General features: G+C 48.8%; 1 protein-coding gene across 3 annotated transcripts in view; it reads left to right on the top strand.

The window, feature by feature from the left end:
• Positions 1-12,091, top strand: part of Fam184b (family with sequence similarity 184 member B) — a 79,518-nt gene that overhangs the window by 56,522 nt on the left and 10,905 nt on the right. For 2 of the 3 annotated variants that reach the window (XM_070012658.1, XM_070012660.1), the window contains exons 8-13: positions 1,334-1,440; positions 2,646-2,775; positions 4,856-5,068; positions 7,804-7,957; positions 9,222-9,385; positions 11,312-11,481. In XM_070012658.1, coding sequence (XP_069868759.1) covers positions 1,334-1,440; positions 2,646-2,775; positions 4,856-5,068; positions 7,804-7,957; positions 9,222-9,385; positions 11,312-11,481 — 938 coding nt within the window. The remainder of the gene's footprint in view (positions 1-1,333; positions 1,441-2,645; positions 2,776-4,855; positions 5,069-7,803; positions 7,958-9,221; positions 9,386-11,311; positions 11,482-12,091) is intronic. The other variant, XM_070012659.1, reaches the window with a different exon arrangement.

Genomic DNA, 12,091 nt, shown 5'->3' on the forward strand with positions numbered 1-12,091 from the left:
AACTACTTAGGTTGGCATTATTATATTGTTCATTTTTTAACTTTTTTTTTTTTTGTCAGTCATGAGGCTTGAACAATGGGCCTGGGCACCCTTCAGCTCTAATTGAGCACTCTACCGCTTGAGCTATAGTGCCACTTCTGGTTTTCTAGTGGTTTATTGGAGATAAGAGTCTCACAGAGTTTTCTGCTCAGGCTGGCTTTGAACCGTGATCCTCAGATCTCAGCCTCCTGAGTAGCTAGGGTTAGAGGTGTGAGCCACTGGCGCCTGGCTCATTTTTTAACTTTTGAATAGACTTATAAATATGTTAAACTTTTAAAATTTCCTTTTAAGCGTGTTTCTTTAGCTGTTTCGTAGAGTTCTGAAGTTTATCTTGGTTTTGTTTTGTTTTGTTTTGTTTGCTAGTACCTGGGCTTGAACTCAGGGATTCGTGCTTGCTCAGCTTGCCCACTTATGGCTAGCACTCTACCACTTGAGCCATGCTTTTAGCCTGGAATTTGGTTGGTTAATTGGAGATGCAGTCTCTAGTTTATGAACAAGTCCAAAAAAGAGAAGTTCAAAAAAACCTAGATATAATTCATCATTATCTAATCAAATATGATACCAAATAAATCTGTGTCCAGCTTGTCATGTAACACTGTTCTCCATGGATGTGATTACTATGACAAACTAAGAGTTTTGTTATCTTTAGTGGAAAAGAGGTATTGGTGAGATAAACAAATTCAGTTGATTTTTTTAAAAATGAGAAGCCTCACTGTTAACAAATCATATCCATATTCTTTCCCCAGATTCCCATTTCTTTATGCTTCTAGTCATCCAAAGAGTTCCATGTTTCTGATTTTATGGGATGAATGTGGCACACTGCAACCTACAAAATGACTATAGTAATAATTCACCTGCTCATATGCACTGACCACTGACTGTGTCAGTGCTACTCTCTGATCCTCCCCACGCCCCAGAATTGGGCCCAACAAGGACCACTCTGTTTGAACATAAGATGGTCTCTCAAAGTAGTGAAGAGTTCATACACCAAGATACACTGTTGCACGTCCTCTCCCTGATTCACTTTCTGTGTACATAGAGCAAATTACTTATTCTCTCTGGGCTGTAGTTTCATCAACCATGTGAACTGCTTTGCAGTCAGAAAAATCACAGAGAAGGATTGACAGTGATCTTAAACCAGGGCAGTTCTAGTTCCTTCATCATCACAAGCCTTATCATCCCAACCCTATAAGCCCTGTGCCAGCAGCAAGTGTCAATGGCTCTCTGTTTTCAAAGAGCCAGGTTTAATTAGGAAACCGCACTTAATCTTATCTTGTCATTCTCTTTGATTTAGGACTCTTGTTCAAAACTGAAGGAAACTTCTCAGACACTTACCAGAGAAGAATACCAAGATAAGATAGGAGCTGAAGAAGGAACCAGCAGTGAGGAAGAAGAAGAAAGGTATTTTTGTGGACAATCTTTAACACGGGAGTGCTCAGATATGGAAGGATTCTTTCAGTCCTCAAGTATCCATTGCCACACTTTACATCCTGTTTCAGTGAGGAACAGACATATATCTTACACGTCTTCTGCATATGTGCTTTACATAAACTACCTTATTGAATGTCATATGCAAAAAGGTTATTTTATAAATTTCAGAACCTGCAGCTCAAAAACATTAGTAATCCTCCCCAAGATTCAAGACAGGACTGATACAAACCTTTACCCAGTTAGGGGATATTTGTTAACCAAGCAAAATCTCCAACTATATCATCTGCATTAGTCAGCTGCTGGTGCTGTAACAAACATCCTCAAATTCTCAATGATTTTTTGGATCCTGTCTTCATTTCGCTTGGACAGGCTCTATGGTGCTTACTTACACTTGGCTCCTAGCTGAGTGTCAGATGTTAGTGTTCTATCACAAATTACTGCTGGTCACTTGAGTTCCTAATTGGGGTGGGGGGGATTCTCTTTTCAGACAGCCATCTTCTCACTGAGAGATAGATAGATGGGTAGATTGATAATTCTCTATTGGCTCTTTAAAGGGTACCAATCCTATCAGGAGGGTTTCTTTCTCCTGTTTTACTTTCTTGGCTAATTCCAAAGCTCAGAATTGAGAAAAGATCATCTTCCCTTCCGCTGACCCCTTCCCAGCATTTGTTAGCGATTTCCCTAGGATACAGAGAGTACTGAAGCTTTCAACTAGCATTTTTTTTGCATTCATGCTACATAAGGCAGCCCTATTTATAATTCCCCAATTTATAACTGGGGACAGAGAGTGAAAGTTATGAGCAAGCTTTGAAAAGTATAAAATATTGTATAAGATGTTATTTTTTTCTCCTAGGGAGAAAGAATTATGAAATTAGACCACAGAGACCTCTTTTCTGGTGCCTCCGCAGACCACGGAGAGCACTCTGGGCTCTCTGTCCCCCGACAGCCATCCTTACTTACTAAGCACCCACTAACATGCAGATCGGTACTTCCTGCGGAATCTTGTGCAGTAACACTTAAAATCTATATGTCAGGCTGCCTGATGAAAGAAAAACAAGGTGTTTCTCACCCACTAGTGGTGAGTGACTAGAGCCCCCTCCTCCCAGGCTGAGGCACGATCAGGGCAGTAATGTCCTTTCCTGGGACCTTTAGTGATGCTGTCTTTACCTCCAAAGGATTGAAGTGCCCCTCAAAGAGGGAAGTGACCCACAGCCTCCACTGGGCTCTTTGCTAAAGAAAGCACCTGAAATTCGACGTCTCCAGGAGGACTGGCAGAGCCAGAAGGCCAGGCTGCAAACCCAGGTAGTCCTACCTGGGGAAGGGGTAGGCTGTGTAAAAGTCGTACTGCACACACTCGAGACTTGCCTCCTCGGGCAGCGTGGGGAAGCCTTGTGGGGCCTGGCTCCTAGCTGAGCTAGGAAGGCATTATTGTTGTTGTTGTTATTATTGGTTTTTTGGGGTTTTTTTTGGGGGGGGTCCCGTTGTGGGGCCTGAACTCTGGGCCTGGGCGCTGTCCCTCAGCTCTTCAGCTCAAGGTTAGCGCTCTAACACTTGAGCCACAGAGCCACTTCCGGTTTTTTGCTTATATGGTGCTGAGGAATCAAACCCAGGGCCTCAAGCATGCAAGGCAAGTGCTCTACCACTGAGCCACCTTCCCAGCCCTATTGGTTTTGTGTATTTATTCCAAATTCCTGTGCTCACAGCATCACAGATGAATGAATGATTGATTGATAGCAACAAATCATCCAGATAAAAGCCCTTGGGTTGTATATATAAGGCATGACATTATATAGTTATACAAATGTAATTACATTATACGTAATTATTGCCTTTAATCATATAATGTATAATGCCAGCAGCATTTGGAATATAACAGTGTTACATACATCAGCCTTGTGTATCTTTGGTTTCAATATTCATGGATTCAATCAATTACAGATTGAATATGTTTGGGGGGAAAAATGCACCTGTAGGTAAACATGTACAGACTTCTCTGCTTTTCTTCCTATTTCCTGAACAATGAAGTTTAGTCATTAGTTGTGTGCCTTGTATTGGTCTAAGGAGTATAGAGGTGATTTAATACTCAGGAGGCTGTGTAGATGTGTTATGCAGAGACTACCTATGGTACCTGGTAACTGCAGAGGTCCTGGAAGCATCCCCTGCAGGGAGGAAGGGGTTTATGGATTGTGTGTCTTAACAGAGGATGAGTGAGTGAACACTAACATCTAGACAAAGAAATAGGTGAACTGAATCACACAGTGAATTAGAAGGTGTTAAGAACAGGCTCACGCCTGTAATCCTAGCTACTCAGGAGGCTGAGATCTGAGGATCACGGTTCAAAGCCAGCCCGGGGCAGGAAAGTTCGTGAGACTCTTATCTCCAATAAACTACTAGAAAACCGGAAGTAGCACTGTAGCTCAAGTGGTAGCATGCTTGCCTTGAGCTGAAGAGCTGAGGGATAGCACCCAGGCGCAGAGTTCAAGCCTCACGACCGACAAAAAAAAAAAAGAAAGAACTTGGGGAAAGAGAACAAGCATATGGAAGGGATGAGTAGTGGGGTGTTGGGGAGCTGCAGAGGAGGCATATTAAATGTAGCTGTGGGAAAAGGCCTCAGTAACAATGAACTTGAGCAAGCCCAGGAAGGAGATGAGGGAGACCATTGAGACCTCTGCCTTCCGCAGGGAAGTCTGGTCTCGTCTTGATTTTTCTCCCATCGGGTCTTCCCTCCTTCCTGGCAGTCAGGGTATCCTCTGATGCAGGTCTATGTTTAACTTAACTGCAGGTTCTCAAAGCTTGTATTTCCCACCCTCTACTGAGAATTCCCACAGGCAGTGAGTTGCATCTAGGTTGGAAATCTTGCTTTGAAAACTACAGTCCTAGCCAGGCACCAATGGCTCACACCTGTAATCCTAGCTGTTCAGAACACTGAGATCTGAGGATCACGGTTCAAAGCCAGCCTTGATAGGAAAGTCCATGAGACTCTTATCTCCAATTAAATGCCAAAGTGGAGCTGGGCTCCAGTGGCAGAACTCTAGCCCTGAGCAAAGGATGCTCAGGGACATTGCTCAGGCTCTGATTTCAAGCCCCAGGACTAGCAAGAAAGGAAAAAGGTAAAGGAAGGAAGGGACAGAAAGGGATGGGAAGGGAAGGGAAAGGAAGGGGAGGGGAGGAGAGGGAACAGAGGGAACAAGGGAGGGAGGAAAAGAAGGAAGGAAGGAAGGAAGGAAGGAAGGAAGGAAGGAAGGAAGGAAGGAAGGAAGGAAGGAAGAAAGGAAGGAAGGAAGGAAGGAAGGAAGGAAGGAAGGAAGGAAGGAAGGAAAGGAAGGAAGGAAGGAAAGCAGACTACAGTCCTGGGAAGGGCCTGAGTCAGGATGTCTCCCCACAGGTCTCTCAACTGCAGCGGGCTCTGGAGCAGTGCACCAACGACTACCGCGACGACCTGCAGGCGCTCAAGCAGCTGTCGGACCAGGAGAGGGAGAAGCTGCAGCAAGAGCTCCAGGACAGCCTGCAGCAGAGCCAGGCTACTAAGGCACAGCTGGAGGCTGCCCACCAGCGAGCCCTGCGCATGCTCGAGAAGGCCAAAGCCCAGGAACTCAAGGTGGGGGAACAACTTGAAGTGGGAGTTTTCTGGGCCCTCAACCCCTGCTGGGCCCTTTGTGGAGGAGATGCTGTCTGTTATCTGCAGTCCTCACAATAGCCACACAAGGTCCTCCTCCTTATCCGGCTACCTTTGGCCACATAAAGAAAGAGGCTCTGAGAGATCAGTACCTTGCTCTCAACCACATAGCTAGTGAAGAAGGCCAAGGCAGGAAGCCAGGTGCCGCATTGTTGGGCTTCTAGTAGTGCTGCTTCCTACCTCTTCCTCTCCCTTCGCAACAGAGGAGTGCCTTGATTTCATGACACGAGGCATGCAAAGAGGAGGCCACGGAGCAGCAGACTAAGAAAAACCAGTTCAGCAGCAAAAACCTTCCAAACCATGCCTGACCCCTGATGTAAAGTTTTGGCATTATCACCCCACTATAGAGACAATGGGTCTGAAGTGATCAGATAAGAGGTCTGGTGACCTGGATGCCTGTTTGGTAATAATTTGGAGTCATTCCTTTGAACAAAATACTTTTTGTACCAGGCCCTTTTTTTGTTCTTTTTTTTTTTAAGCTCTGAATGCATTACTCATCAGGGGTATGGTCAGTCAAACTATCCTTGTTGAACCATCTACTTAATCAGAAAGTGGGGAGTGATAGGCAGGGAATGCTAGAAAAAAAAAGAACATACATGCTTTCTTGACTTAGTATAGTATTCAGTCTTGCCAGACACCATATCCTCTGGCTTTTTGTTTGTTTGTTTGTTTTCCAGGGGTTTTTTTTCTTCTGGGTTTCATACCCCAAGCCATTATAGGGTGGTGGAGGAAGCCCTGAGGTTCTGGATCTTCAATGATGGAGGAGGGTCTCAGGAGCAGGGTACCCTGCCCCCTTGGAGACCCTGAAGAATCTGTTACCAGGTTTAGGGGGTCTTCATCATCCAGACTCATAGGCGTTATTGCCAAACAGGACAGCAGACATTTGGTCACTTCTCGTACAGCACTGTGGTTAGGAGTGAGCTGCAGAGTTCCTGTTCTGAATCTGCCCCTTTAGAAGTGTCAGAGCTCAGATAGAACACGAGCTCCATTGTGCCTAAGTTTCCTCATTTATAAAATGACAAATAATAGAGTGTATCTTATGGGATGGTGGAGATCAAGAAGTAATGCACATGAAGTGCTCAGGCTAGGGGAAGGATAAGGGCTCTGGTTTTTAAAGGTCCACTCCTCACTCACGTGTCAGGGTCTTTGTGGAACAGAGTGTAAAGAAGCTGTACACTGTATGGAACACGGAGAGAGGAGTGGAACACTTGCAGTATCTAGACCGCCACTGGGGCTAGAGGGCCTGGTGAGGATGCATCTCCAGCGCATTGTGAAACCCCAGCTGTGGTGTCCTCTCTGTCCTCGGAGCCAGGGACTTCTGTACAAGCCAGACGGCCGCTGGCCTGAATCTGTGGTCATCTCTAGGTAAACAAATGCAGAGCCACAAGGTCAGAGAGACTTTGCCAACCTTGATAACCCTTTTCATATCCACTTCCCTGGGAATACAAATGTCACCCATCAGGGTTCTCTAAGCCAGGGAAGTGCAGGGAGTTTGATGGGCTGAGTTTCCTGTGGGCATAGTAAGCCCACGTGCATATGGCAGCCTGTTGGGGGTCAGGTACTGAGTTGGCTTTAGGGTTGTTGAGTGCCCCCTGGTGGGCTTGTGAAGCTCCACTGCCAAGGGGAGGGAAGGGGAATGGACAGGGAGAGGAGAGGAGGGAAGGAAAGAAAAGGAGAGGGGAGGGGAGGGGAGGAAAAGAAGGGAGGGGAAGGGAGAGGAGAGTACAGGAAGGAGAGGAGAGAAGGGGAGGGGAGAGGGGAAGGGAAGGGGAGAGGGGAGGGGAGGAGAGAGGAGGGAAGTGGAGAGGAGGTACGGAGAGAGATGGGTAGGGAAAAGGAGGGGAGTGGAAGGGAAGGGAGAGGAGCAGAAGGACTCAATTAGCTTGATATTGCTGCAGCAACAAGTTACCACAATTTAAGTGTCTTAGCACAGCACAAATTAATTAGCTGACAGTTCTGGAGATTCAAATTTCTAAAGTCGAGGTCCTTTGCAGGGCTGAGTTCCTCCTAAAGGCTCTCGGGACGAATTTCTTTCTTTGGCTTTTCCAGTTTCTAGAGGCTGTCTGGATTCCTTGGTTCCTGGCTCCTGACATATTTCAAAGCCAACTGTGTAGCAACTCCAGATCTCTTCATCTGTTTTCTCCTCTGCTTCCACCATCAGATCATCTCCAAATGATATTCCTGCATCCCTCTTATAATGAATCTTGTGACTGAGATTCACCTAGAAAATTCAGAGTAATCTCCCATCCCAACATCCTCAACTTTATCAGTCATTTCTGCATGCTTTTCCTTGCAAGACAACATATTTGGTTTCCAAGGTTCTGGACATAAACATCCTAGTGGTTACTTTCCTACCTCCTAGCAGATGGGTGCCTCCCCCCAGTTGTCCTGGAAAAGATGTAAGATGCTCACTTCAGTGCTCCTGAGTATGTTAAATCGGCAGTGGTGGATTTCATCTATGTCCTTCTTTCTTACACCCTTTCTTCCCCACATCTTAACACCAAATTCCCAAAGAAAGAATTCTGACTGGCCCATCTTAGCGCACGTGTCCATCTGGACCAATCAGCTGTGGATGGTACAAAATGACTGCTGTGGAAGGCCATTGCTAGACCATCACCTGTAGCCTGATGCCTGCTTTCTGCTGCTTCTGCTCTCAGGCCACTGAGGAACGTGTGAAGAAGGAATCCAGCCACAGCCTCCAGATTCAACACCAGGCTCACCTGCTGGAGCTAAAGGCCTTGGAGGACAAGGCCAGGCAAGAGCTGCAAGAGGAGCGGGAGAGGATGCAAGCACAGCAGACCCTGCTGCTGGGTAAAACTCCCCCTATATGGGGGACCCAGTCTCCTGCAGGGCCCACCAATAAGACCATTAGCACATAGAACAGGGCCCAGGGCTCTGGCAGCCAAGGTGAACAGTTCTGGCTCTGCTCCCACCCTGCTGTGAATCTAGATGAGTTCCCTGAGCCTCGGGTTCCTGTTCTACAAAAAGGAGCTGCCATTGTTTCTACCTTGTAGGGTTACAGTGTAGATTTAATAATCTATTAAATACAATGTACCTAGCATTTGACGTGAGCTCAGTGCCTGTATATACAGTTACTATTCAATATAGCACAGTTCTGAGCCTTTCTAAGAGCCTCATGGTGTTGCATCAATTTCCTGTCTCCATTCTCAAGATTTCTTGCCAACTGGGGAAACTGAGGCCACTCAGCACCTACTTGTTCCTGCTTCTCCCTCTGCCCACCCCGTTTTCCCCAGCATGAAATGCAGTACCTCTTGCATTTCCACATGAAACAAACAACTCACATGAAGCACTATGGAACCTAAGGGAGCCAATTAAGATCTCTGGAGCCAGACTGCCTGGGTTCAAAGCCTATTCTGACACTCAGTAGCTATGTGACCTTGGACAAGTTTCACAGTATGCAAAATAATCGTGATTAAAAAAAAGTTTCACCTTGTAGGGCTCTGATGAGTGTTCCCCTGAGTAAATTTCTCCTGCATGGTTCCAGATTTAGTCCAGATGGGTTGGCATTCTATCTCCCCCTTCCATCATCCAGCCAAGGCCCCTGCCTGACAAGGAGAATGTCCCTACAGTTGATATGGATTTCAGGACTTCGGGCCTGAGGTTCTGAGCCTCAAAGGAGGTCCCTAGGTCATCTGATAAGTCCCTGTTCTTCCCCTTGTTCCTTGACGTGGGAGGTGGGGCTTGCTATTGCCTCAGGATGTGACCTTCTATAAGGGAGGGCTCAGGCTGGCCCACCCTAACTGCTACCCATCCCAACCAACATCAGTGTCCCAGGAGGTGATTCAGAGAAACTTTGAATCCCAAGTCATCAGGAAATAGCTGTGAAGTTCTGGGCATCTGACTCACCCTCTCCAGGTGCTTGTTGTAAAATGGAGCTGTAATGGAGGATAACACCAACCAGATTAGATGGTTGTAGAGCCTGAATGAGAACAGTTTCTTGGAATACACTTAGTGAATTCATTCCCCAGCCTTTAGATGCCAGCCGTAACCCAGGATGGTCTGCAAGGCAGACTTCAGCCTTGACTATGACCTCCTGTTGGTCTTTCTCTTCCAGAGTCGCTCAGGCAGGAGCTGTCAGAGCAGCGAGCTGCCTGCTCGGAGCACCAGAAGGACCTGGAGGTGCTGCGGGCTGAGCTGAGGGCTCTGGGCAGCTTGAGGAGACAGCAGATCACCAACCCGTGTGCAGAAAACAGTGAGGACCACACTGAGAACACAGAGGTGAGTGCCCTGGCCCTACCCTCACCATCCTCCTCCTGGGCCAGCACAGTGAGCGGACCACAGTAAGTGGCCACATAGAAGATGAGCTCCAAGGGCTGGATTCACTATATGGGCCGAGCCCCAAGTGGTGGGACCCAGCAGGTCCGGCCACAGCTCAGGGGATAGTTGGCCGCCTGCAACTAGAGACAAATATATGAGTGAAAAGTCTGACCATCACCCATCTAGACCCAAACCCCTAATTTGACTGAGGGATCATCAGACTTCACCCTACACCTGGCATTTCTCATGGGATGGCAAAAGGGTTTGCTAGTAGCTCTTCTGTCATGAAGAAGCCAGACCTCCTGGGCACCAACTTGGATAGAACCCTCTGGCTAATTAGATGAGTCATAAACCCAAAGACCTGAATAGAAAGCTATGCATGTGGGGCTGCCTCCTGCAGATTCCCACCCTTGAAAGGCAAAACTGGGGTCTTAGCGTACACCTTATTTATAGTTTAGATTCATATCATCTTGAGGTGTAGGTGCTAGAACAGCCTCTAGACAACAAACCACACCTTGGTCTGCAGAAGAATTCCTCAGAAACCTCAGAAACCAAGGGGTCTGTGGAGAAGGAGCCTCCACAGCCAGGTTCTGTAGGACTCCACCTGCTCAGACTTCACCCACCAGCCCCTTCCCTGCAGGCCCACAGTTTCTGCTCTAGCCAGCAGCACAGTGACCTCCTAGTAGTCCTGGCTTCTCTCCTCCATCTTACCACAAACTGCTTCAGATATCCAGATGATGCCTAGCACGATTTTGTATAAAAACATTAGTGGCTCCCACTGAAATAAGCTCCAAATGACCTCCAGACTGGCATCAAAAAGCCTCCACTAGCTAGGCGCAGGTGGCTCATACCCGCAACTCTAGCTACTCAGGAGGCTGAGATCTGAGGATCATGGTTCAAACCCAACCCAGGCAGGGAAGAGTCCATGAGACTTTTCACCAATTAACCACCAAAAAGTCCGAAGTAAAGATGTGACTCAAGTGCTAGAGCCCCCGCCTTGAGTGAAAAAGCTAAGGGACAATGCCCAGGCTCTGAGTTCAAGCTCTAGTTATGACATGAAAGGAAGGGGGGAGAAAGAAAAGCAAAGAAAGGAAGAAAGGAAGGAAGGAAGGAAGGAAGGAAGGAAGGAAGGAAGGAAGGAAGGAAGAAGCATGTAAGCAAAAGAGAGAATGGGAGGAAGGGAGGAAAGAAGGGAGGACTGAGAAAGGGAGGAAGAGAGGGGAGGGAGCAGAGGAAAAGGGAAAAAGAAGAAAGAGAAAGAAAGAAAAGCCACTACTGCTGGCCACAGGCTGTCTCCCAGCCTGGTCCCTCTCTGGCTCTGGCGTGCACATGACCACACCCTTGCCTGGCCACCCCCCTGCTCCTCCGGCCCAGCTTCCCCCCAGCAGGAGGCCTGCTCCTGCGAACAGCTCACCCACCAAGCGCTAAACCCTCCACCCTGAAGCTCCCAGGGCACTGGCTCAGCCAGTCCCAGGGACGTGAAGAATAATCCTCAAAGAGCCCTTCAGGGATCCGCAAAAAAGAAAAAAACGAATAACCACGAGAGCAGATGTGGGCTGGGAAGATGCGTCGTGGGAGGGCGCTTGCCTAGCATGCATGAAGCCCCGGGTTCGAGTCCTCCGTACCACATACACAGAAAACGCTGGAAGCGGTGCTGTGCTCGCCTCGAGCAAGAGAAGCTCGGGACAGCGCCCGGGCCCTGAGCTCAAGCCCCAGAGAGAGAGAGATGGGGCTGGGGGGGGGGGGGGGAGGGAGGGAGGGCGGAGAAGAGAGCAGAGCAGAGCAGCCAGGAGCCTGGTTTGGGCCCACGCTGGGCTGCGTTCCGTCTCTGTTCCGTGTGTCTGTGTCTGCCTCGCCCGATCCTGAGAACACCGGTCTTCTGCTCAGGACGCAGCGGCCCTGGACCTGACCCGCGCCTCCGCCGGCCAGGCCCCGAGCGCGGCGGCGCACCGGCTTCGCGAGGAGGAGCTCGCCCGGCTGCAGGAGGCCCTGCTGCGGCTGCGCGCCGAGGCGGAGCAGCACCAGCAGGAGGCGCTGCAGCTCCGCGACCAGCGCAGGTGCGTGGGCCTCGGTCTCCCGCAGGCTCCTTGGATCGTGAGCAGTTCCCATGTTCTGGGACGTCTAGACCCTCCAGACCTCGGGGGCTTGGCCCAGAACCACTGAGGCAGAAGAGCAGGGCGGTGGGGTAGTTCACTTGGGCTTCCGCTCTTCCCTAGCTGTGAGCTGGCCACCTCCGGCCGTGGGCCCCGACCGGCCCGGGCCTCAGGACAGCGCGCAGGCCGCCGGCAGCCTAGCCCTGCCGGCCACCTCCCAGCCCTGGACCCCCGGGCTGCTCCGCCCTGCCCCAAGCGTCTCCTGTAAACAGCTGTAAGATTTCCTAGGCCATCTGCTGCTGCTTTCTCTTGTTCAAGGGATTCCTGACTTCATCTAAGTCCAGGAAAAGGTGCCAGCCTCAAGGATGAAGTTGATTTCTCCTCTTCTCTCCTCTCCTCTGCTCTTCTCTCCTCTCCTCTCTTCTTCTCCTCTCTTCTCCTTTCCTTTCCTTCCTCCCTCCCTCTCTCTCCTTTCTTTCTTCCTTTCTCTCTTCCTTCCTTCCTTCTTTCCTTCCTTCCTTCCTTTCTTTTTCTTTTCTTTCTTTTGTCCATCCGTCATTTTAATGTCTGGAAG

The sequence above is a fragment of the Dipodomys merriami genome, unplaced genomic scaffold (assembly GCF_024711535.1).
Source record: "Dipodomys merriami isolate MVZ:Mamm:240054 unplaced genomic scaffold, mDipMer1.0.p SCAF_9, whole genome shotgun sequence".
NCBI lineage: Eukaryota > Metazoa > Chordata > Mammalia > Rodentia > Heteromyidae > Dipodomys > Dipodomys merriami.